Source organism: Glossina fuscipes, unplaced genomic scaffold (genome assembly GCF_014805625.2).
Source record: "Glossina fuscipes isolate IAEA_lab_2018 unplaced genomic scaffold, Yale_Gfus_2 1, whole genome shotgun sequence".
Lineage (NCBI taxonomy): Eukaryota > Metazoa > Arthropoda > Insecta > Diptera > Glossinidae > Glossina > Glossina fuscipes.
In genome coordinates, this window is record NW_023998415.1 from 22,157,848 (window position 1) to 22,184,506 (window position 26,659).

At 30.3% G+C, this 26,659-nt stretch overlaps 1 protein-coding gene across 2 annotated transcripts; it reads right to left on the reverse strand.

Moving 5' to 3' along the window:
• On the reverse strand, positions 1–26,659 carry LOC119632591 (gamma-aminobutyric acid receptor subunit beta). 2 transcript variants are annotated; one of them, XM_038025565.1, is made up of 5 exons: positions 26,501–26,659; positions 19,839–19,976; positions 15,597–15,881; positions 2,101–2,660; positions 1–1,923 (listed from the first exon to the last, which is right to left on the reverse strand). In XM_038025565.1, exons 1-5 carry the CDS (start codon positions 26,556–26,558, stop codon positions 1,759–1,761), a joined length of 1,206 nt encoding a protein of 401 aa, XP_037881493.1. In that variant the 5' UTR covers positions 26,559–26,659; the 3' UTR covers positions 1–1,758. The 2 variants fall into 2 exon arrangements, with proteins under 2 accessions (XP_037881493.1, XP_037881494.1); XM_038025566.1 differs by lacking the exons at positions 19,839–19,976; positions 26,501–26,659 and adding an exon at positions 23,304–24,010.

Below are 26,659 nucleotides of genomic sequence, written 5' to 3' on the forward strand. Positions count from 1 at the left end.
TTTTATTTAATTTTTTTCCATTTCTTTTACTTACTGAAATTTTTGTTTAATTTGAATTCGTTAAGGGAATTATGAGTGCATTTGTTTTTGTCATTGTTGTTTCATTTTGCCTTATTAAGTTGATAAACGTTATCATATTACTTTTTATTTCCTTATGATATATTGTGCGAAAAAATTACAAGAAAAATGCTAATAACAATAAAATGAATTTGAAAAAAAAAAGAAAAAGAAAAAAAAAAGCCCGATGTATTGTTGTGAAGATGTTATAAGACTTTGGTTTTGTTGGCTATTTGTTGTTTATATATTCCATAAAATTTGTAATTGCTTATAAGTATGCCTAAAAATATAAATTTGGCAAATTGTTTTGGAAGCGCTGTTTTTGAAAAGAAAACCAAAACAAAAAACAAAAACACTTTTCATAATTTTGTTTTTATTTACTGATTATTTTTACAAACATATTTTATTTTTATACTCTTTATTTATTATTTATTTATTTCGTTTTTATTGTTGGGCGAAATTTATGGAATAAGCCGAAGGATCTTGAAGATAAACCAACTAAAAAAGTCATATTCGTTTTGAAACGAATCTCCTTTGCCCACCATCCTAAGAAGATACGAAAGAATTCGCGAACATGTTCCTTTCATTGTTCATGGCACCGCCATCCGAAATTTTATTAACTTTTTTTTTTCTTTAGTTTTTTTTTGACGATTTATGGTCAATCAGTAATTATATATTTTTGATTCGCAGAATTCAATAAGATATAAATGTCCAAGTTTCAAATTATATTATTTTAATTTCATACGTTCCATTCATAGATGATCACGCAATGGTCGGACAGACGTCATTTGTGAAAATTTCTAATTTTGCGTACATTTGATGGAAATTTTCGACTATTACAAGCACGCAAAGAAAATGGACAGACAGACAGACAGACAGACAGACAACCATATCTAAACTGAGTGAGAATTCCATGCGCACGACCATTCGTTGTCAGAATCTCATCCTTATCTTCGCGTTGGGAGTAGTTTCGAATGTAACAAACACTATCGCGAAATTTATAATGAACTTCCATCCGGCTTTGGTGGGCATAAAAACGAAGAGGTCAGAAGAGTTTAGTTTTGTGTGTGTTTAAGGAAGACAAACAATTGTTGTTTCGGCCATTTATTTACTTATTGAGTTGTTTAGTGTTGTGAAAAATTTTTGTGCTTTAGATTCTATAAGGAAGCATCATTTTTGGATTTTTGTTCAGATTTGCTAAAAAATATACAACAAAAGTCATCTAACCTGGGCTGAGTTATGAACAAAAAAAAAAAAAAAAAAAAAAAAAAAAAACAAGAAACAAAAAACATCGGGTTTTTTTTTTCGTGTATATAATTTACTACAGTTTCAGTAATCGTGTCTTCGCTTGAGCTTTATACTGGGGCGCTGTTTTGATTTTTTGTTTTTTTTTCTGTGGTTTTTGTTTTTCTTTTGGTTCTTACGTTGTTGATTTTTCTACAAATAGTTTTGATTTATTTATTTATTTTTTTGAAATTTGTTATTTAATCTAAATTATTAACCTAAGCCTAACTGTTTACTTTTATGTTATTTTAATGTTAATATTATAGTTATTTTTCTTTTTTACTCTCTTATTGTTATTATTATTATTATTTTTTGAAAATTATTTTAATGATGTACGTTTAATTTTTGTAGAACACTAAAAACTACGGTAATTTTTTTTCTACTGAGTAGTATGTCGACACTGCCTTGGATTGAGATTTATTTCTCTTCGCCCAGTAAGACCAAGTCGTCCGCGACCACATCACTGACGTGCAGATAGATGATCCAATACATAAGATTAAAGCAAACAAAACAAACTGGAAATACGATACGCGAGTATTTGTCAATGTCAGAAGGTGTGACACCTAATAGTTTGTTAACGTCCTAGAGGGGGAGAGCAAAGAAGAAAAACACAGAGCCCGATAAAATTTTTAATTATTACAAGTGTGGATAGCAAGAAATTAAAAAAAAAAAAACAAAATGGGAAGAGAGGGAAAAAAAGAGAAAGAGAGAGAAAGAAAGAGAGAGAGAGAGAAATTGAGTCAAAAATGGAGATTTTACACTTTTCGGTTTTCCCTGTAGTAAATGAGCTGGTACTGCCGCTTCAGCATCCCCGCCTTCAGGTGGTCCGCCAGCGCCACCTCCACCTCCACCGCCGCCCCCACCACCACCGCCACCGCCACCGCCTCCTGGACCGCCAGCAATGGGACCGGCTGGCGGTGGAGGACCGTGAGGTCCACCAACTGGTGGACCACCACGGCCCCCGTTGACCGTATTTTCCAGAGTACCTCCCTTCGAATGAGCCTTTGGATCGTGCACCTTGAATCTCACCTCCTGGAACAAGGGTCCCACTATCGAGCAACCGCGAGCACCAATATTTGGTTGGATATTTTGAAAGCCAATTGGGCGATTACTCACTGTTTGCTTGGGCGCATGAGGATGACCATGGCTATGGCCATGACCATGCCCATGTCCATGATCCCCCGCATTTGGATTGGGATTGGGCGGCTGTTGCACCCCATCAAGTTGTTGACTTTTTTGCTCTTTCATCTTTTGGATCGTCATAAATCTTTGTTTTCGCATTTGAATTCGTTTTGCCATATAGCCGACGGTGGCATATTCTATTTTATTATGTGACACATATACATATATGAAGGTATATATATATATATATGTATATATATATATATATATATGTATATACATGTATATATACATATGTATAAGTATATACATGTTCATACATACATATATATATTATATATGTATATATATATATATTTATTTATATATATATATATAGGTATATATATATACGTATGTGAGTATATATGAGTATATATATATATATACAGATATATATATATGTAATGTTCGATTTGGATTTTGAAAATATTAATGTATTTCGAATAATTTTGGAGAGAGAGTCCGTTACATATAACCAACAAATCCAATATTTGAATTGTTTTCATAGGAGGAGGTAAAATTTTGAAGAATAAGAAAAAGCGACCCATTTAGTTTCAGGGAGTTATTGTTTTGGGGGTTTCAAATTGAAAACGATATAGTGTTTCGTTTTTAGTTTTTATTTCGAAAACGAACATTTGGATATATGCAGGTTTAGCAGGATATATGGTATACAAAAGAAAAGAAAAGAAAAGAAAAAAAGAGATAAAGAAAAAGAAACCATAATAACCGTAAGAGAGTAAAAGCGAATTCCAAGATTTTTTAAAACTCAAGAACAAAGCATAAATCAAATGAAATCAAATAAGAAATTGTCAAACTAAAATTATTTACAAGAAGATTGCTACACAACTACATATACATATATATATGCATGTACAAATGTGTAGGTAAGTAGTTTCTGGTTTTTTTTTTCGGCAAATAAAACTACACACATTATTGGTCTCTGGTTTCACATACAGGTGCACACGAATAGAATTTCAAAAGAAATTATAACAAAATCGGTTTAAGAAAACAATTAACAAAAGAAAAGAAAAGAAAACAATTGAAAAAAAGTTGAAATAATAAATGAAGAAAATTGAGGAACAATTATTTGATGCTTTTGTGTGCGTGTGAGTGTCTGTGTGTCTGCTGGTGTAATTGTTTTGGTGCCTTATTCTTATTAAGCATACAAAACTTAAAACATTGAAAAAATCTAGTTAATCAAAAATGGTCTACAAAACTTAAATGAAATTTCCAAAAGCGTAAAATTAAAGGAAAATTGGATTTTTTCGAATTTGTTTAATATAAATATTTTTTTTTTTTTTTTTTTTTTTTTTTTTTTTTAGCAATGTAAAAAGCAAAGGATCTGCACTATTGTTTTGGCTTTTTTGTGGTTTGTTTTTTGTTTTACTTAAAAAGAACTAATCATTCAAAAGAAAATCATGATAAACTCAAAGGGCTTGAGTTGAAAATGCAAATCCATGGAACAAGCGCTTCTTTATCGCAGAAAGTAGTTAAAGTAAGAAAAACTATTTAGTTCTTATCACTTATAGGGATCGCCTCAAATATAATTTTGTTGCTATTATTATTATTTATTTATTTTTTTTTTTCATTTTTAATCGGGCTCGAAAATCATTCACACATTATTCGGATTCGAAATTCAATGAGATGATGCAGTTTCGCCGTAGAAGGATCTCCGAACAATCCTTCTAATTTGAATTCCACCTCAGGCATTGTCGAACACTCATAGCTTTAATATTGCACGATATCGGAATGAAGACCGCATGAAGGTGGCCTATTGAACTTTGCTTGATTTGGAGGCCGGAGCCCAAGTCGTTTTGCTTCTTCTTTTTTTTTTTTTGTTTTTCTTGCATTTTATCTTCTTTAAGTCCACCTTTGTATCATTAAAGTTGCAAAATTAAAATTGGTCTTTGAGGACAGTCTTTTATCATTTTGTCAATTTATCAAGTGAACAATTGGAACTTCTCGTGAAATAGGCTTCGAGTTGAAATGAAACGTAAAAATGATGAGTACACCCTGCCGCTAATCGCTGGGTAACCTTTTCACCTTTTGTCAATATGGAACATATTTGGAATCTGGCGGCTAGAAGGATTAATCTACTGAAAGTAATATTGGTTGCTGGGTGTTCGCAATACGAACAAAGATTATCTTAAAATTGAACAAAGTCCACAAAATCAACACCAAAAGTCGTACATTACCTATATATCGGATATGAGTTTAACCTTTCATAAAAGTAGTGGGTAGTGAAAACACTACTAGCTAAATACATTATTACCTCAAAAGTGAAAATAGGATTTCGAATTTAGACGTAGTAGGCCTTCAAAAACATGCATCATTTATACAAATTTTTTCAGTTGGCCGTATGAGCTGGGCAAGTAAATTCCGTAGGATTTCGAAAAGCCTTACTAACCTTGCATCACAATTGGTGTCGGGTATAATAAATAGATAAGGTTGAGTCATTCTATCTTAATTAATAAAATAATTATATTACTGCCAATAAAGAAATGTTTGCAATTTTCAATCATTTGAAAGCTTACAGCTCTATTATTCGATCGTCTGCCGTTGTTTCCTCCTCTCATATTACCTAACGCTCTAATACTCTTTCACTTGTCCAGAAATGACAGAAAAATCATTATGGGTGGGCCGGTATTTCATGTCATCCATACAGTTGACTTCCCGCACATAGTCGTAGTCCTGTCTTATAAGTATCTTGAGTTTACTGGATAAGAGAGATGAAAAAAACACTTCTTTCAAATTGAAATCTGAACCGACGTCTTCATACAATTTTCATGCGATTGCTTAGACACGTTAAACTTAGCAGTAAACTAAGACTCTAAGAAGTAGCTAGTAGGTCGATGCCCTAGTTGTAGAGTGCTTATTCAAAACTGCTTTCAGTACTTGGTTCTACTGCTAAGGAAAGACGAATTCGCCACCATGTGACAGTATATCACAATATTTGTTTTAGCATTGGTAGCCTTTGTAGTAGTAGTAGTGTATCTTCAATATTCTGTGTTGTTCACCTTATCAGTAATAGGTAAAAAGTACGAAAAAAGTACACCTACACGCAGGCAAGTTCTCGTTGATCAAGAATATAAGTACTGTGTAGGATCTCTGAAGCTTCCTTTTGCATGTTGCAAACATTGTGACAAAAAGAGTATACTGTCGCAGTTTAGAAAAAAAAAAAAAAAATGTTGTAAAAATGGTTATATAAGTCATCTTGATTGCGTGAAAATGTTGAACCTGCTCAAGCGAACATTGCTTAGGAATTAAGTAGAAGCTTTTCGATTTATGCGAAGCTATGCGTATTAGTTTCAAACTAAATACCGCGGACCTCGCAAGGTAGTGGATTAATTTTCTCATCGCAATGGTGGGTAGAAGGGAAGAAAGAGGGAGCAGTGTTTTAGTTTTAAATAAATTTCTACGGACCCCACGATGTGCTGGATTGAATTCCTTGTAATTATCTAGTCAATATACGTGTCGAATAAGAGCACTTGGAGGGTACAATGCGCTAAACTATTTGTGCTCCTTGCACATTAATTATGATGGACGTTATATCGACATAGTCGACCAATTTTTCTTTTTAGGGCAAATTCAAATCGATTGGGTACTTTCGAATAGAATTGGTAACTTGCAAGACCCTATACAATTACCATTCCGGATGAATTTTGAGCTTGTAGTTTGCTTCGAAAATACTTGAAAAGATATGTTTATGCTCATAAAGCAACATAACTAGAAATAACGATTTGTTTTTGCTTAATGTTTCACATTTTTACGTACAATTTCTTCATACAATTTTCGTCATTTGTTAATTAAACTGTCAGCTATCTATTAAAAAAATAATATACAATCTTAACACTTTATATTACATCGTCCATATTTCCATATTTGCGAAAAAAAATCTACACAAAGCACTCTGTTGCTTTCGCTGTGGCTTAAGAATGAGGGGAGTAAAATAAATTATATTAAAAAATTTGGTTATATAAGCTTTGATTTTAGTGAAGTAAAAGGTGGACGATAAATTTTATTCCATCCACATGGGTATAACAATGAATGAAAGCACGTTAAATGGTGGTGCGGTCCCAGCCGAATATAATTTTCTTACTTGTTTTTGTATTCATTTTCTCTTACACCAGCTATGTAAATATGAAATCGGAATTTACCCATAGATTGCAGGCATCTCTTAAAAATGATAAAGAAACAAAAAATCTAATTGATTGCTTAAAGTATCAATGAGATGCTAGTCCAAATGGTCAGTTTGGAACTATTCAAACTGAGTTTAGCTTACATGCTGACGTTTTAATGAACGGCGTTCAAGTAAACATCTCATCATCAACGCGAAAACGATTACTCGATGAATTACGTACTGCGCACTTTGCAATAATAAAAATGGAGACATTAAATTTGATGGTAAGGCTTGGATAAAGATATAGAGAATTTCGTTGAAAATTACGCGGCTTGTCAATCAATACGTATTGAACAAGAAACCATATCTCCGTTGGAAAGCACCCAGTGAGCCATTTCAACGAGTTCATATTGATTATGCTCGGCCATTTTGAAGCAAATACTGGCTGTTTCTGGACGATTCGTTGGTAAGTGGCCAGAAGTTCATATAGTATCGCATATGTCTGCAGAAATAACAGTTCCAAAGGGTTGGGATATATTTGCTTGCTATGGTATACTATTAGTACCCACTGTAGGTAGTTCAGCTGAAGTAAAGACTTTTAACAGACAACGGAACTACGCCTAAACAAGGTGCACCCTATCGTCCATCCATGAATGGTTAGGCAGAACGATTTATACAAACATTGAAAAATTAATTAATTGCCGCCACTGTTACCAAAACTTCTTGTAGCCTACAGAAGAGCAATTTATCCCACAACTGGTAAACCATCTGCGATGCTTTTATTTGGACGCCAGATACCAGGTCGTTTAGATCTAATCATACCTTGTGATAAAATTGATGACAAACAATGGGGTATTGTAATGAAACCAGGTTGGAGGGACGCCAGATACAAGCGCGTTTAGATCTAATCATACCTTGTGATAAAATTGATGACAAACAATGGAGTATTGTAATGAAACCAGGTGGGAGGACACCTGATTGCGAAGCAAAAAATAAGTGGTAATTTGGAAGAGTAACTGAAAAAGTGGGTGCATTACACCAAGTCAAATTTGATAGTGGACATACTTGGAACTGGCATATTGCCCAGTTAAGGAAGCTAGGAAAAGGACTTTCGAATCGAATTGATACGCCACTTAAAACACCACGCAGTCTTCGCCAAACGAAGCACCTGTCTCACCACATGAAGACAATAACACATTGACTAGTCCTATGCTAACGAGTAATACAATGCTGGATAAAGAACGTGCTTTTTCCAGTGAACTACCGAATTCCGATCGATTAACAAATGCTGAATTCCTTCAGCGACGGTACAGTCGGACGCGAACAGCCACCAGCGAATTTTTATCTAAAAATCATTTTTCTATGCCGATGAGAGATATAGTACAGTAGAGTATTTATAAATAAAAAGAGAAGAAGAGGAACTGTCAAGACATTGAATGATGATCATATAATAAACGTTTTTCGTAATAAACCACCAGATGATGGTTTCGTTATATTAATTTTGTGAGACATGACAAGTTTCATACAATGAACAATTATTTTCCATACAAAATATTTCGGTTTCATATGCACATACCCTGTATGTATCTAGATTTGCTTGGCCGAAATATGCTCCACAAGTATTCTCTGCACTCGACTATCCACAGAACTAGTCTCCATATTAATGACGAATATTTCCCAACAACAAACAACGGATAATAAATTAAATTTTTGGGAGAGAGGATATTGTTTTTTGTAGGACCTTTTATTGCAAACTTTAAACAACAATAACAACATCAAGGCAGAATTATTCTACGGAGACTTAATGCCGTAGAAAAAGGTGTGGAATACCTTCATTTGATAAGTCATAGATAGGTGAACATTGAAGGAGAAAAATCTTGAAAGTTTCAAATTTTATTAATTTTTTAAAACTTAACTGTATGCAAATATACAGTACGTTATGCGTAAGCCGATTTCGAATATATACAAATGTGCATAACCTAGTTTAAAGGCACATACTTTACTTGAATGTGAAAATTTTTTAAAAAACATTTTTCCTCAATGAACAACTTTTGAAAAACATTGAGAAAGATGAGAAGGATTCGTGTTGGATTTATTTTAAAAACTCATCTTTTGTTAATAATAAAATATTGTTTATAATGCGGTTGCCTAACTTTTTGCTTGTGCTTTCAAGTGAGAAGAAGTTGGAATCCAAAGAATCCGCTTTGTTATTGTTGTTTGTCGTTGTTGCGGAGACCTCCTATAAGAAGTAAGGCGAGAAGTTGACATATATTAATGATATTAAAATAGCGATATAATCGGAGCGAAAAACATATGCATTCAGTGGATAATGATGCATTCGCATCATTTCGGGGGAAAGATTTCTTTTAAAAATATCTTTACCTACCTAATAATCCCCCCGTCCTCTCTACAATGTCATGACTTTTCTTCCTAAGCATATACGCTTTTTATAACTATACCCTCATGCCATCTGTGTGCTAAGAGGGTATGTAAAGTTTGTACGGATGATTGTACGAAACTTCACGGACCTAATAAAGCATATCGATTTGAGCATGTCCATCCGTGTAATGTCCTTTGTAAACATTCTTCTGGACAAAAAAATTAAGCTATCAACTTTAAATTTGGTAGACACATTGGAAATTCTTTCGCGCAAATGGGCTAAATCGATCGAAGGACACGCCCATAATACTATGTAAAATGAGAGTACTTCTGCTTTTGTAAAGGAATAAAAAATTCCTTTTTTGCTCATTACGCATAAACTAAAGCAAGTAATGCAATATTTTTCATCAAAATTACTCGATTTGGCTGGGGACTGGCAAAGAGATTAAATACAAAAAATTTTGATATTTAGTCGAGAAAAGCGGATTAACGGATTTCAAATTTCGCGATGAATTTAGAGAAAGGTAATTTGCTTGTAGAAAAGTACATAAACAGAATGTTCGCGAAAGGTAACAGTAAATCGCGAGAGTCGAAGGTTAGTCAAGACAGTCGAACAAGTTAATTGAATTGCAATATAAAGCGTTGCAAATATAAGTTCTTGTTAATTATTTGTACATAGATCTCCTAAAAATCATAATTCAGCGGTACGAACTTAAATTCAAAAGCAACTGAGTAAATAGCGTAAAATCGTTCATTTGTCTACATCTGTTCGTCTGTCAACTGTGGTACACATTCTCCCGTTGGCAAAAATTACGACATCGCCTAAAAATTTGTAGAAGAAAGTATACATTACCTAAACCGGTCAAAGGACAGGCCTATAGCGTCCACACGCCTATGCAACAAAAACTGTGTACATCGTTTTTTCTCGTTTTTGGCTTACTACATAAATTTCCACTTTTATTCTGAAAAAAGCCGAATATAGAAATCAGCCGCCCTCATCCAATGTTATAGAGTCTGAAAATTAAGTTATTTTCTTTCGTTTAGTCTTTTTGACAACAACAGTGATGGATATATACGAATCGGTCACCACCGAATATAATTTTCTTGCTTGTTATACTTATGCCCTACGCCACCTGTGGTGCAAGGCCAAATTAAGTTTGTGCGGTATAGTTGTCGCACCCGCAAGGGCTTGTGATAGACCCACCTGTTGTTATACTGACCGATTCAATATCAAATTCTAAATTGATCCAAACTTGTCTAAGCGGTCTATAATTTCTTGTCGCAATTTTTGATATATATTGATGAAAGGTGGTACATTGACGTCTTATGACCGGAATGATTCGCATCGGGCCACTTTTCGGTCACTGCCCGTAGAACGCCTCATACTGATAAGTCGTTGCAAGAAAAAATTTTGTAATTTTTGGATTTTCGTGACAAAATTCGTTTGGTAGTAATATTTCGGCAATCTAAATTGTTGTGGAGACTTTTTATCAGATGGGGCAATGCTTTGAAACCTTTGCTTCGTAATCGTTTCTAAGGAGACTGAATGTTTATATATGTTAACAAGTAATTACATAGGGCTACTTTTTTTTTGTGGATACCAACGTATAGAGGCGCCATCATGAAACACAAACTGTTATATGAAGAGCAAATCTAACCTTCCAATGTACGGGCTTCCGAGAATATTTTGGCTATACATGAAAATAATGTGTATTTTTTGGTGTATTATTATCAAAACGAACGAATAACTACTGCTGGTACTAGACGAAGTGGTGTCGGGTGCATAATAGTCGGCGTTGCCTGAATATAATGTTCTTACGCCTTTTTAATACTTCTTAATGAAAATTCGTTCGCAGTAATAATTTGACATAAAAATTAACCTCTCAGAATTTGGACCACTTAGGTCTATTTTTTGGATCACAATCTATGTGAGGGTTCTAATGAAAAATAAGGCTTCGGGTACGTCAAAAAGGTTTAATTTTCAATTTGTTACGATGAAACTTGGTCCTCTTAAATCAATCACAAAGAATTGGGATCATAAAGACCATTTTTTAGACCGCACCATATATAGAGGGTGCGGACTCAGACCGAAGCAATTGGAAAATGATAAAATCTTTGACAAGTAAATTAAGTTTGCTAAATGTAGACCATGCTGGAGTTGTATTATCCTTCAATATGAAGGCTTTCATAAAAATTATACATTTACGTAAAAATAATCGATTATTTTATTTATAATAAACTATCTGAAATAGTTCAGAGTATCTAATGGACGGCCTAAAGAATTGTTGTTTTGCAGTGGCACTATGTTTTATAATTTTTCGTTCCTATTTTGCTCACAAAAACAAATTAAAATTTTATAATTAAAAAAAAGATTGATCAGCATTAAAAATACGAAAACTTTTTTGTCGAATACGACGCCTAAGCTATTTTCATCATAAATTATCAAAAATTACACCTTGTAGCCAAATAAATATTTATGTTTCATGGCGTTATATGAGGAGTGACCGTAAAAGTAGTCGCATTCAATCAATTTTCCATAGGATTCGTCTCTGCTTTAAAATATGTAGGTGCGCCCCTCTTCATAAAATTCTTTTAAAAATTATACGGGCAGACAATAGACGGACAACGGAATTGACATGGTTTTATCGAATCGAGAAGTGTTCCTACATCACGTTTCATTAATTTTCTGAACAAAATATTAAAGACTCTGCTTTGCCTCTTCTCAAAAGCGTATTACCCATGGCAGTCCTTGTATGGGAGTCGAGGGGCAACAAACAGTGAATTTAAGTCGTCCAAATTTGACAAAATTGAGTTTCTTTGCAAAGATCTGATTATTCTTCGCCTATTTTAATTATAAAGTACGAAAAATAAGATCTTGTTGACTTTTATTTGTCTATTTCTCAAAGGAATTCCTATATGGGGCAGGGTTAAAAAACAAAACCTATGTCGTTAAAGTTACTACAGTTAATTTTCATATCAAAGCTTTGTAATAGAGCAATTTTCGCAGTAAAACATTAAAGAGTAGGTATTTAGCACAAGAACTGTAGAATCTGTCATTCATGAATCTGTCATTCTTATGTTCAATGTACAGGTCGAGATTTTTGAGATATGTTGATGAAATTGATTATCCTAACCTGTTTTGGTTAACGCTATATGAAAATGGTTTCGATCGGACCACTTTTCCAATAATTCCCAATTCATTATGCCTTAATTTGAAAAGTCATGAGATGAAATCGTTAAGTAATAGTATTAGGGCATTTTATATTGTGGTAAAGAAATCGAATTGAATGGTGAACATTTTTGAGACCTATCCCGTATACGGACTCCCATGAAAAGTCTAATTTTTAACATTTTATGATGAAAGTCGGGTCATAAAGTCAATTTTGGCAAAAATTGACCGTAAGGATACTGGATCATAGGCGGCTATTTTTTAGATCCCATCTAATCTAGTCTAATATACAGTTCTTTATAACGAAAATGCATAAAAACTGATAAAAATCTTAACAAGAAAATTCAAAATTGTAAAAAATTTGAACCACGTTAGTTTATGTTTTACCCATTCTCATATATAAGAGCTTTTATGCCTTTACGCCTGTGAAAATTAATTTTAATTTTTGGTGTATTAGACGATTGTTTGGAGATTGTTAAATAGTCAGGCTTGGATCAAGTATAAAGTTTTTACTTTTTACATGCTACTTCACCTGTCGTACAAGGGTATATTAAATTCGTGCGGATGTATTTAACACCCAGAAGGACTTGAAATAAGCCCACCTTTTATTATACCAAGCAAAAGTGGTCTGTTCGTCTGTCTACCTTTATTTCTTGTATTCAACCTACAAGCCCTAATTTTATGAGATGTTTTGATGAATTTTGGTACACTGACTTGTTTTTGCCCAAGAACACACGCTCCTGAAAATGGTTCAGATCGGTCCAATTTTTCGACAACTTGCCGTATAACGTTTCATTTTAAAACTGTAAAGAAGTGTAGGGTCGAGTCGTACCCCACTCAAGTGTTTTTACTTGTCTTTAATATGAATTCTTCAAAAATTTTGTAACTTCTTCTAACGTTTATTTGCTTTATTCAATAGAGCTAAATAAAATCTTCGTGCAATTTATAGATATGCGCTTAAAGTATGCTTAAAACCAAGTAATTCATATTCACATGAACGATGGTGTTCAAGTAAGTTTGCAGTGTTAGTATCATCGCCCAATCTATTCTATGATCTTAGTTACGCGTTCGAGAAGAGTTTATGCAATTGAAAGAAGAAAATGTTTAACAAGAGAAGTCGAAATTTTATGCATTTCACCTAAGCTTAAATAAGTGATTTATTTATTGGTGGAATATTTACAAAAACCAACTCAAACACAACATCCGATAATCTGAATAAAGGTAATGGTTGTAGAGAGGCCTACGTTTATTCCATCGAACGTGCGATTCTTAAAACTTTAAAGTAAAGTTAATTACATTAAAAACGGAAAGAGCCAATTTCCGACGTCCCATAGATAGTTCCATTTTAGATAGCAGATTGTTTGATCAATTGATGTCTTGAATGATGGGGAATGTACGTTTTTTGCATAACTATTAGCTAATACATGACTTCGAAGTGAACAAAAATAAGAAGCAGGAAAGTTGTAGTTATGTGGAATATTCCTCCCCCCTCCCCCCTCTGCCGCAAAAGTGTATATTTTTAATAATTTAATGTCGGAAATGTCGTAAATATGCGAAGTAGTTAACGTTATGTAAATTTGCTGTTGGTGAATCAAAGAACATTAAGGGAGGTGGTAAAGTGTTCGAAAAAGAGAAGAGAATCCGAAACATGAGCGCCTGCAAAAATCTGTGCGAGTATTTGACTTGATTGATTGACGCAAATAAAGTCAGAGTTTATTTACGTTGAGCCTTAAAGCTAAGCAGCTCATAGGTGCAGCATGCCACAAACGGCATGTGCATACGTATGCATGTAGTCGTCAACCATTGACAATAACTCAATGGCCCTTAAAATGAGGTCAAGTGAATACTCATACGGCTCAATAGTAGTTATACGCGTGCACAAAAACATAAATTGAATAGTATATACGTACCTTTTTTTTTTTTTTTTTTTGTGCAAAATTTAGATTTGTTGAACAAGTGCGTTACGACTGCCTTATGGGATTAGGTTGTGTTAGTTTTTTGTTTTTTGTTTTTGTTTTTTTTTTTTAAATAAGTGAGATAGAGATGGGTAGCATTAATAAAAGGAAGTAAAGTTGCAGTTCTTTTGCTGTTGTTGAACGGAAGCTGGGCGTATATGATATCAGGGTATCATTTCAGGTTAAGTCGTGTTTTCCTCTGCTCGTTATTCATGATTTTTCCTTTTTAGGTCTTTTGAAAACGAGTTCATCAGATTTGTATGGGATTGTGTAAAAAACACGACAAAACCAAAGGCCAGAAGCAACACATGTGTGATTGATTTCAATAGAGCTCGATTTTGTTGGACTCGCTTGCTGCTTTATTGCGTCATCACACCATATTGCGATATTATCATGATTTGCGTACACGCCATAGTTTGTTTTGCTTTTTATTAACTTTTACAATACGTTCAGCACATATCTGTGGCTTTGCATTTATTTTCTTCGAATGACAGTTGGTTTATGTTTCAAGTTCAGAAAATTAACAAGAACATACAAATACGAAAAAAGAGATTTCTTCTTTTTTTTTTTTTTTATTTTTGTTTTTTTTTTTTTTTTTTTGTTTTTCTTTTCTGCTTTCTCTGGCTGAATGTTTGGTCTGAAAATTTTGTATTCTATGTTGTATTACAGGAAAATGAAAGAATTTGCGGTGTTTTATTAGCCGCTTTACTCATTTCTCGTCATTTTTCTGTTGGCACTTATAGCGTTGTTGTGTTTATTGAAGGTGTAGAAAAAAATATGTATAAAATACAACAGTTATAAATATAGGTGCTATTAGGTGATGTGTAGATAGATATAGAGAGAGAGAGAGAGAGAGAGAGAGATATTTATATATATATATTTATATATAGAGAGAGAGAGAGAGAGAAAGAGAGAGAAAGATTTATAGAAATTGAGAAAGAGAGATTATCACGCAAGAGAGCGCGTGAATGTGTTCTTTCTTTTGCTTATGTGCGTTTAGTAAAAGTACAAAAGAAAAAAAAAAAAATAAACAAAATAAAAAAAATAAAATAAAATACACTTGTTACCGGATTACCACATAACTGTGTTTTCATTCGTTTCTTAAAAACAATAATAGTTTACATTATTTATGCATATGCGGGCGTGTGCAAGTTATAATGCCTGCTTAATCAAGGCTTTAAAGAAAAGGATTCTCACCTGCACGCGCACACTCTTGCAAACACATGCATGCACTCTTGCGTGTACGTTATAGTGGGTCAATTAGTTGAAAAAAGAATGAAACAGAAAACACACAATAACAAAGTATTGAGAATAAAAAATGATAGCATGTGTGATAAAGTGTGTGAGTTTAGTTTTTCAATTTTTTTTTTTTCAATTTTTTTCAAATTTTTTTTTCAATTTTTCAAATCAATTTTTTTTTTTTTTGTTTTTTCTTTTGCTTGCTATTGCTTTGTTAATGTGTTTTTACCCAATAAACTAGCGAAGACCATTACGAAGCATGTTCCCAGATACACATCAATGGATTTGACATATGAAATTTTTGGCAGGGCAGCATTAGTTGATGACATCAGCGTGGTCATTGTTAGTACGGTGGTGACACCGAGCGCCACGCGAGCTGGCGTGGCGTTGCGATTAAGCCAAAATGATACCCATGATATAATAACGATCAGTCCAGATGGTATATAAATTTGTATTAGATAATAACCCATCGAACGCACAAATTGTATCTCACAAGCCAAACGTGAATAATTTCCTATTGTTGCGGTAAATACGATGTGGATTAAACAAAATAAGAATAAAATATATTATTATCAGTATTTTGACTATTTTTCATTTCATTTATATTCATTTCGTATTTTTGAATAAATATTGATATTTATTTTCATAATAAATTTTAATTTGTTATATGATAACAGAAAAAAAAAAACCAACAACAATAATTAATAATGATATGTTATTATAATTTCATTATTATTAAAAAAGAAGAAGGCGAAGAAAAACAAAAGAAAAAAAAAAAAGATATAAAAAAAATTAAATTAAAAACATAAAAAACAAAAATAACGACAATAAAAAAAAATAAATTTTTTTTTTTTAAAAAATTTTTTTTTTCTTTTTTTTTTTTATTTATATATATATATTTTTTTTTTTTTTTTTTTTTTTTAAATTAAAAAAGAAGTTTAGTGCAAAAATTCAATAAATGTACTACAACAAACGTTAATAAAGTAAAATCGTAACTTTAAATAATAATAGTCGCAATAGTAATAACAATAATAATAAAAATGACAATGACAATAATATAATAAATATGTCATTAAAAAAAAAAAAAAAAAATAATAAATATATAAAATAAAATATACAACAGAAACGATATGAACTGTAAAAGAGACATGTTTTTCTTTGCATGAAAGTTAAAAAAAAAAAAAAAAAAAAATTTTTATTATGAAATATATTTTTAAAGCATACATTTTTTAACATTGTGTGTGTTGCTCACATCTCATAGGTTAAACAGATTTATAGCGACCGATTTATTTATATTACAAGCGATTTTGAATTTCTATACTGGACTAATATCGCCAAACTGTTTATGCCTCCATTTCAAAACGCTTGTGCTTTGCATTTGAACATTTATGAGGAACTCACATTGCAGGCGTTTCATTAAATGCACAAACTTTCCTTGTTTCTTTTTTTATGGTGGAAATGGAAAATGGCGCTAAGAAAAACGGACGTTTTTACATTTAGTTAGTCCTCTGTCGCATTTTAATGCAAGATGGGCGATTGTCTTTCATTTGTATTTCTATTTTTAAGAGACTTGAGCATCGAATGAGTAAAAACAATTTTACAAACTGCATTTCAAGTGAAATCGAGTTGTGCTTGACTTCTTCACATGACAATTTTGACAATTTACTCAGGAATTTATGATGAAATAAGAAGCGTTTAAAAGTTACCACGGTCGGATATATATTTGTTTAACTGCAAATTGTCCAAGAAGGATAAGAGCATAAGAATATCGAAATAAAGAAATCGTGACAATATATATATGTGACGGTATATATATGCACAAAATTATTTCGCGTTTTTTGTTTTTTATCCTAAAGATAATTTTTTTACTTCAAACGTGTAGCAATAAGTTAAGTTAAGTTTTTTAGCAATAAATTCCGTTCAATTTATAACTGTTTAATCTATGAGAGAATGTCTGATGACTCATTATGATGATATGTAGCTTTGAGAGCTGTTAGCTTATTTTAATTATGGCAAAGAAGATAATTAAAAAACTATCACAAAATCTTTAATGCAACTCACTAGCAGCTGATTAGCCAAGACAGAAACCTAAATTAGTCAAATTTAGGCTTTTTTAAAACGAGACACGTAATTTCGAATATCATATAATTTGCTTTCTTCTTTTTTTTTTATTTTTTTAATTTTAAGTTTTTTTTTTTTTTTTTTTAAAATTTTTTTTTTTTTTTTTTTTTTTTTTTTTTTTTTTTTTTTTGGCAAAAAGTTATCATATTTAATAGCATGCTTGGGAGGGCGCTTTAATTGATTACTAGTCCTAATCGACTAATTTCGTTTTCATAGACTACAAGTACATTTACATATGTATATATGTAATAAATACTCTAAAATGCATTCTAAATATTATTATAATGAAATAAGAAATATTCTTTTCTAGAATTGTTTTTTTTTTCTTTTTTATTTTTTTTTTTATAAAAAATGTTTTAAATTTTTGACTAAAATGCATAACAAAACTGAAAAAACAGAAAAATTGAAGAAATTGTATCGAAAGCTTTTATATTACTTTATTAAAGAAAAGAAGTAAATTGTGAAAAAAAATATTGATGCCATTTATTCAATGTATAGCTAATATATACTATATTTATAAATAACCATGGATTTATGTATGTATTGATGTCTTGATGTCTTGAATCGTATTAACACAGTTTTACACCTTTCTTTTTTTTGCTTTGTTTTACTTTGCATACCCACCACGAAGAACACAAAGGGAGTAATTATAAGTTTTTCTAATTTTGTCTTTTTTTCATCTATAAATCGAATCCTATATAATTATGATTTTGCTGCCAAGTTATTTTTGGAAAAATAAAATGAAATCAGTTAATGCAGAATTCGCATCTTTTTTCATTAAATTCATGGATAGATAGAAAATTTTTTTTTATTATTAACCTAAGGACGCCTTTAATTCGATCTCCTTCTACTGATTATGGTATAAGAAAGCGTCATAACGCCGAGAGAGAGTTTGAATTATTCAAGCTCAACATTGAAAGGAAGTAGAGTAACGCGATTAAATGAAAAAGGGACATCGATGTGAAGAAGATATTATTAGGTGCACGTTTCTCGTGTTTTTTTTTTTTTTCTTGTCAATTGCATTACTAAGTGTGAGTATATTCGTTGTAATGCAATGACAGTATATTTACATGTGTTTTCATATATTTTATGATGATATTAAGAACGATATCCGTTGTTATGCTATATTAAAAAAAAAAAAAAAAGCTTGTGGTGGGTAATAAGAGTTTCGATTTATTCCGAACATTATTATTGTTATTTTTTCTTTTTTTTTTAATATTTATTTATTGTTTTTTTATTATGAGAGAAGAAATTTCGGTGTCTTTTTTTTATTAAAATCGATTGGTGTCACACTATAATGAGATCACATGAAGGCTAGATCTGCGTTTTAATTACAAATGAAAATAACAAAAAAAAGGAGAAGAGGAAGAAAACAATTATGAAGAACTGAAATAAAAAAGAGAGACAAAAGAATAAATTTTAGAAATTGTCTAAAGTCACATGCGGCTTATTAAGGTTTTTAATCATTCGTTTAAGAGAAAATTTTACGGCAATAGGAGAAAGCTTTTAGAACGCGCGCTAGTATTTAGCTATAAACTATTAAATGTTGTATTTATTGGTTTTTTAAAAATGCAAAAAAAAAAAAAACAAAAAAAAAAATTTGATATTTTGATATATATTTTACAAAAAAAATTTCAATATATATATTATCAATATATATATATTTCATATATTTCAATATATATATAAATTTCAGTATATATATATATCTATATATATATATATGAAAATGTAACATGCTTAAGTTATAGAAAAATATTATTTATTAATTTATTTATTTAAGACACATATGTACGTAGATATATGTAAGTAAACAAAATTTAATTAGTATAAAGCTCTTTTAAATATTAATGATATATGAGAAAATTAAGGAAATGATTCTGAATTTCATTTAATTTACTGAACATTTTAATTAAAAAATTATGTACGAATAATTTTTCTGAATTTTATAAATAATTTCATTTATTTACACTCTTTGCGACGACAACGCAAGTGTCTCAAGAGAATAAATAAAAAAAATTATTAAAACACACAAAATATTTATCTCAAGGGAGGTAGGCTTTCTCAATTAAGACAACAAACAAAACAATTTTGGATTTGTTTTGGCTTTTGTTTTTGTTTTTGTTTTTTTTTTTTTTTGGCATTTTTTTCACCTTCACTTTTGTGATTTCTTTTTTTTTATTTAATGAATGACTATAATCAGAAATCAAAAAAAAAGTTCATGAAAAAAAAAAGAGGAAGAAGAAGAAAGAAAATGTTTTCTAACAAATAATGATATAATAAAATAGAATACAACGAATAAGAAAAAGATAAAGAAAATATAAAGAATTCGGTAACCGTCTACAGGTACCTGTGGTAAGACTGATTTCCATAGCTCTCTGACGATGACCCAGAACCTTAAATTGTGGTAGCGAAACCTCACTCGAGACACCAACCGAGTTTGGTCCTTCATTCCATTTATAACGTATGTCACGCATCGTATAGCCGACTTTACAGTTTTGTATATAAATTTTATATATCATATATATATATATATATATATATGTATATACGTATATATATATATATTTATGCATTTATATATACGTATATATATATTTATGTATTTGTATATATGTATATATATTGTATTGGTTTTGTTTATTATTTATATATATTTACAAATATTAACTTAAAATTGATTTAATGATGGATGACGAGTGAATGAGTTTATATATTTTATATATATATATATATATATTTATATATAGTATTCCTTTTCTTTCGGTATCGAACGAATGAAGTGTTACAAAAACGATTGCAAGTGTTAGAAAATATTAATTTGAAAAGTTTGTGTTGCTTTTCCCTTATATTTATTAACTATGTTTCATCCTTTTTTTAAATTGTTTTAAATTTTTTGTATAACAACATTAACTATAGATGACAGTATGCAAATCAGATCAGATCGATTGTGTATATAATTTTTCAAAATAGAAAAATTTCATCAGAGTCAAGTTTCATTCCCCTGATTACTAATGAAATTACTGGTTCAACACTTTAATTAAGTTTATGGTAGTTGTCCTCTAGTCTCCTTTGTTTAGCATTACAATTCAAGAGATTCATTGGTCTCATCATGAAATATATTTATGCATAGAGATGCGCTTATTAGAATCAAGCTCTAAAGTAAAGTAAGTAAATCTTATGTTCCGAAACATAAAGCGAAACTTTTCCAAATAGAGGTCAGGAAAGTCTTTACATTAATGGACAAAATTCTATCGTAATCAGGTATATAAGTCATATAAAATAGGATCAAAGTTTGGATATATATTTCCATTTACTGGATACTTGATGGGTTTGGGAAGTTATCAGTAGCGCAATGGTTTCCATTTTCTTAGTTGAATGTCACAAACTAGTCCTGAAAACTATTCGTCCACATACGAATAGTAGGATAAATGAAAACGAAATTAATTTAAGAAAAGAATGGAAATATCGGGGCATATTCGTTAATGGCATATGACTTTGAAAAGATTAGGTTATGAAATTGTTATTACAGCGATATAAATATCGATCGTGAAAAGCGGGCACGATGGTGCTTAGCGAAGACCCATTCTAAACAGGGTGTATCTTATATATATATATATATTGTTTTTTCTTCTACACATACACACACACATCCACACACACACACACAAATTTATAATTGTGATAATTTTTTTTGCATAAAAAATTTTCAAAAGTAAATTCAAAAGCTTTGAAAATTTTATTGCTCTATAAAAATTAATGAAAAATTCTGCATAATGTCAACTAAACTGTAATGTTGTCTGCCTTCCATGGTTGCAATAGGACCAATAAAAGTTATCCAATCATTAGCAATTGTTATATGTTTATAGATATGTTATGGATGTTGTCGTGTGGTGTTTTGGGTTTTTTTTTTTATTGTTTAAGTAGCGTATATATATATATATATATATATATATATATATTCTTTCTTTTTTTTGATTATTCTTAAGAATTAAGAGAGACAAAAAGAAAGTGTTCACTATATATTGATGTATGTATGAATACTAAAGCTACTGTTTGTTCATATGGGCAGTAGTAGAATAATAGAAGTAGTGTTTTTGTCTTTGTTGTTTTTTAATTATTTTTTTTTTTTATTTTTTGTTAAGCTTAATATTTAGCTTAATTTAATATGTATGTATGTTTCATACTATGGTACGCAAATGAAAGCAGATTGAAGTGCTCTCGTGTCTGCTTAACTGCTTGTTAGTATTTATTAAAAAACTATATATAATGGAATAGACTTGAATAGAGATATGCAAAAAAAAAAAAAAAAAAAAAAAATTATAAAACGAAGACCCTCCTGAGCATTTTAGATAGAGAAAAAAAAAATTTGCTTTTCCTTTATATGTTTTTAAATTCTTGCTAACAGTTTTTTAATTTATTTTTTTATTTTTTCATTTTCTATTATGCCTGCCCAAGCAAATGTAAGATATCTCTTCAGGTCTTTTAGGCGAATTTAAGAAAAAAAAGAAAAAGCTATTCACTCATTTATTTACTATTTTTCATTCGAATTTTAAATTATTATACTTGAGTTATAATTTTTTCATTTCATTTCTGTTACGATATTATTTAGTTTAATAAAATCAAAAACCGGTGAATAATAAGAGAAATAAGTGCTCACTTCATTTAAATACGTTGAAAAACTTAAAGCCTTATTTTAATGAAATAAAAAAAATCTCTCAAAGGAAAAAAAAGACACAAACATAAACGGAATGAGAAATTTTCTGAATAATATATATATGTGTAAAAAAAGAAGAAATTTCATTGAATTGAATATTTCTATACCCACTCGCTAATTTATTACTTAAATGCATATTGTTGCCAATTGTTTACATTTAAGTTCCAGTTAATTTAAAAATTAATTTCATAAAAACGATTGAAAATAATATAAAATTGCTAACAGTATGCATTTAATGGTTAAAAATAAAACACTCTGCACAGGTTGCTACATAAAGAAATTTTGAGATTTCGAACACACGATGTAGATCTACATCGAAATCGATATTTCGTATCCTATATATCGTATATCGTATATATATCAAATATCATTGTCCCGCTATTCTGCAGTGCCTTAGCAATGCCAGCTTTTGAGTTTCTCGTCATAGCGATGATAAGAAAAATTTTTGATTTTTTCTTTTTTTTTTGTCCTTTCGCTTTCGCTTTGGCTTTTGTTTTTTTTGTTTTTTTTAACTCATTCTTCTTTCGTTTTTATGAATGTAGGAATGAAGGGTTTCATTTTCAAAGTTCAACTGCGGGATATTCGCTTCTTTTTGAAATTTTGGATAAATGCATTGAAGAGTGCGAGCAACGGAAATACAGCAGATTGTTAAATTTCGGCGGTGGGTATAAAAGGAAATTGAAACTGAAAAGATGAACGCATCATAGATAGGATTAACAATTTTGAGATTTATATAAAAGTAGAGAAATAGATATGGAAAAAGTTAATATTGTTATCATAATTATTTGTTTTTTTTTTTTTTTTTTTTTTTTTTTTTATGTTCTTGTTTAAATACATAGTTTGCTCTCCAAAAACTTATTTAAAAGAAACAAAAACAAAAACGGAAAAAAAAACGAAAGAAGAAGACAAGAAATTTAAGTAGAGAGAAAATCAACTTGAAAAAGAAAGAAGAAAAAACTTACGTAACGTTTTTGTGTAATGAAAATGCCAAACTTAGAATGAAAGTAATTTTTTTGTTTTGGTAGTGAAAACAAAAATAGAAAATAAAAATTTGAAATTATTGTTGGTTGTTTTTTTTTTTTTTTTAATGGAGGGTACCTGTGGTTAGGTTTATTTCGGTCGCCCTCTGCCTGTGTCCCAATACGCGAAACTGTGGAAGTTCAACCTCACTGCTCATTCCAACACTACTCAGTCCATCTCTCCAGAAATAACGGATATCTCGCATCGTGTAACCGACTTTACATGAAATTGTGATTGTATTTGTTTTGATTTCGATTGCATGATATATAATTTTTTGTTAATTTAAAAAATTTGTATCATTTTTTTAAATTTTTATAATATTCATTCAATTCAACGTTTCATTTGTTTGTTTGGTTGATTGATTGGGTACATGAGTGGATTGGATAATGTGAGAACTTACACATTAACATTTATAAACACACATACAGTGAAACGAACTAAAAATCAAAAAAAAAAAAAAAAACCAAAAGTAAATAAACAAATAGAGCAACAGAGCAAAGTGTGAGACTAAAGCCAAATCATTTAATGGATAAAAGGGATAAAAGTGAGAACTGTTTAAAAATTTAAGGTGAAAACGTATGTGAAACTAATATAATACTAATAATAATGATAATAATAATAATAATAAATAATGATAATAATAGTAAATTATAAATTAAAAACAATAACTTATAATAATAATAATAATACTAAGAGTTGTGCATGAATTCCAAGTCAAGTGAATTATATTCTTTCGGTGAAAAGTGAAGAAAACAAAAAAAAAAAAAAAAACTGAAAAAAAAACAATAATAATAATAATAATAAAAAAAAATTAAATAAATTAAGTGAAATTCCGAAAAAAGTTTAGACCTACTATTGATTTTTTGTTTTTGTTAACGAGAGAGATTGTGTATTGTGTGTATTTATTGAATAAAATGCAATGCTTAATGAACTAAATAGACGGATACATAACCAAGCAGGTTCGCTGCTAGCACCAGACAAAAAGCAAAACACAACTCTGTGCCTTTTCTTTTATTTTCACTGCAATGTTTGTTATTTATTATTATTATGGTTTTGTTTTTTTTTGTTTTTTTCTTGTTTTTTTTTTTTAAGAACTGAATAGAAATTATTAATAAAAATGTTTCTATATAGAGTGTGAACGTGATTTTCAATAATGTTTTCAAATTCGTTTTTTCAACTCCTGATGCCTTTGAAAGTTAGGTCGTTATAAAATATAATTTTATAGAGATTTCTTAAGTTTTGAGAGAAATAAAAAAAAAAAAAAATTCTTTTATTAACCGCCTTCTGCGGTTGCTGTAAAAGAGAAGGCGACCGAAAACTAACCAATTTCTTAAATTAATTTTAATCAATGAAATTTTGTTTTGAATTGGCGCCCAATGAAACGATTTAAATGCTTATGAATATGAGATAAATGACTTTTTTATTTATTTATTTATTTTTTTTTTTTGGTAAAAATATTTGAAATTGTCATCTGTTTTATAAAAAATTTCTCGACTGTTTGCGAAATTGAAATTAAAAACAAGAAGATATATAACTAAGAAAATAAAAAACGAAAATATTAAACTGCAACGTAGAGCGTTTCTTTCTCTGTTAGCCTTTCTTCTATGCATTTTACTTATATTTGTTTATGTTATTCTTTTTTCTTCTTTTTTTTTCATTTATTTTTTCTATTTTTTTGGTGAAAGAAAGTGAAAAATTTTCAAGTTTAGAGTTGAGTATAAAACTGAAACAATTTTGTGAAATTAGTTTGTGAAATAAGAAAGCAAAATAAAGGAAAAAAGAAAAAAGTAAATAAATGAAGAGAATGAGAAAAAAAGAAGAAATTAAAACTTGAAGAAATTTGTACTTTAAGTTTCATTGTCCCGACATAAACCGTTCCGCAATTAACCAATTTTCTTGGCTTACGGAAGCTATTTGCTTAATTTTTGAAAATCCTTTTGGTTTTTAATTCCTTATGCATATTTTCGTAGGCATTCATTTTTTATTATTACATTTGTCATGAATGAGTTTTTGTTTTGGTTATTTTCGCTATAAAAAAAGCTGATGTGTTATATACGTAGTGCGCTTTTCTCTTCCTATGTTTTTTTTCTACTTTTTTGCTTTATCTTAAGAGTTAATGATAAAAAAATTATTCTATCCACCACCAGGCTTTAAAAACCTAGACGACCCCACTCAAATTCAAGATTCGAGACAGAATCGAACCGATATTGTCTAAAGCAAGAATCCAAAATGCAAAGATAATTGTTGACCCCATCTTAACCGAACTGATACACGATTCAAAAGCTTATAGGTATATAGAAAAGGAACTTGAAAACCGCACGCTGAGCATATTGCACTATATATTTTGACGCATATACAGCCGTAAGACACTGAGCTTTTTGGGGCATTCACATATGTAGATATAGAAAAAGGGATTTTTTGCACTACTTCCTCTGTTAAGCAGCGGGTAAGGATTGCATGTTGCATATAAACATATTTGAGGAACTTATAGCATTTAGTACAACTAATAGCCGATCTTGTATACTAATTCGGTTTCTTTAGAGATCAAGCAAATAATTCAAGTTGTATACCGCATACTTCAGAGGATATTTTTAACTCATATTCATGAAACATGAACTATGATGAATAAATAAGATGTTTGCCATCACCTTTAAAGTGCTTTAAAGAAAAATCTCCGCCAATAGTTAACCCGTTACCGGAATCAAATTTAATCATATTCTTATGTAACATTTCACATCTGATGAAATCAATCCGCATGAGAATAATTGAAAGCCAAATGCAAATTCATGTTCCTCTATCTATTATTATTATCATTATTATTATTATTATTATTATTATTAATGAGTTAAAAGTGTGTGGGGACGCTTTGGTGGCGAATATACGAGATTCGCTCTGAAAGCGAATATAGTTTGCTCACTTGTTTACATATCGTAATTTTGGTTGTGTCATAGGTTTAGACTATAAAAAGAAAAACAAAGCTGTGTTATATTAACACAAGCATACGCACGATATGTGGTTGCTGTTCATTTTCAGTTTAAACTTCAATAAGAATTTTTTTTTTGTGTTTTTTCTTTTTTACAAATAATGCAATAAATTTACTGTGTCCATCTGTATAAATATGTAAAGGATTTTTATACATTTAAATGTGTGTGTCTGTGTGTGTATGTGTGTGTTAGTGTTTTAGTGTATTAGTGTGAGTGTGAGTGTGTTTGGCTGGGTGTATATATGCAAGAATATTCGAAAATATATATAAAAATGGTTTAAAGTTTACTTACAGCTTTCGATTTCGATGTGACATAATTGACGATCCATCGGAAAATATTGCAAATTCATAGGACACGAAGCCGTTATAGTTAATCTGTGTTAATAGTAGAAAACAATTTTATATTGAAGATAAAAAGAGAAATATGCAAAAAATGTTTTTTTTTTTCATA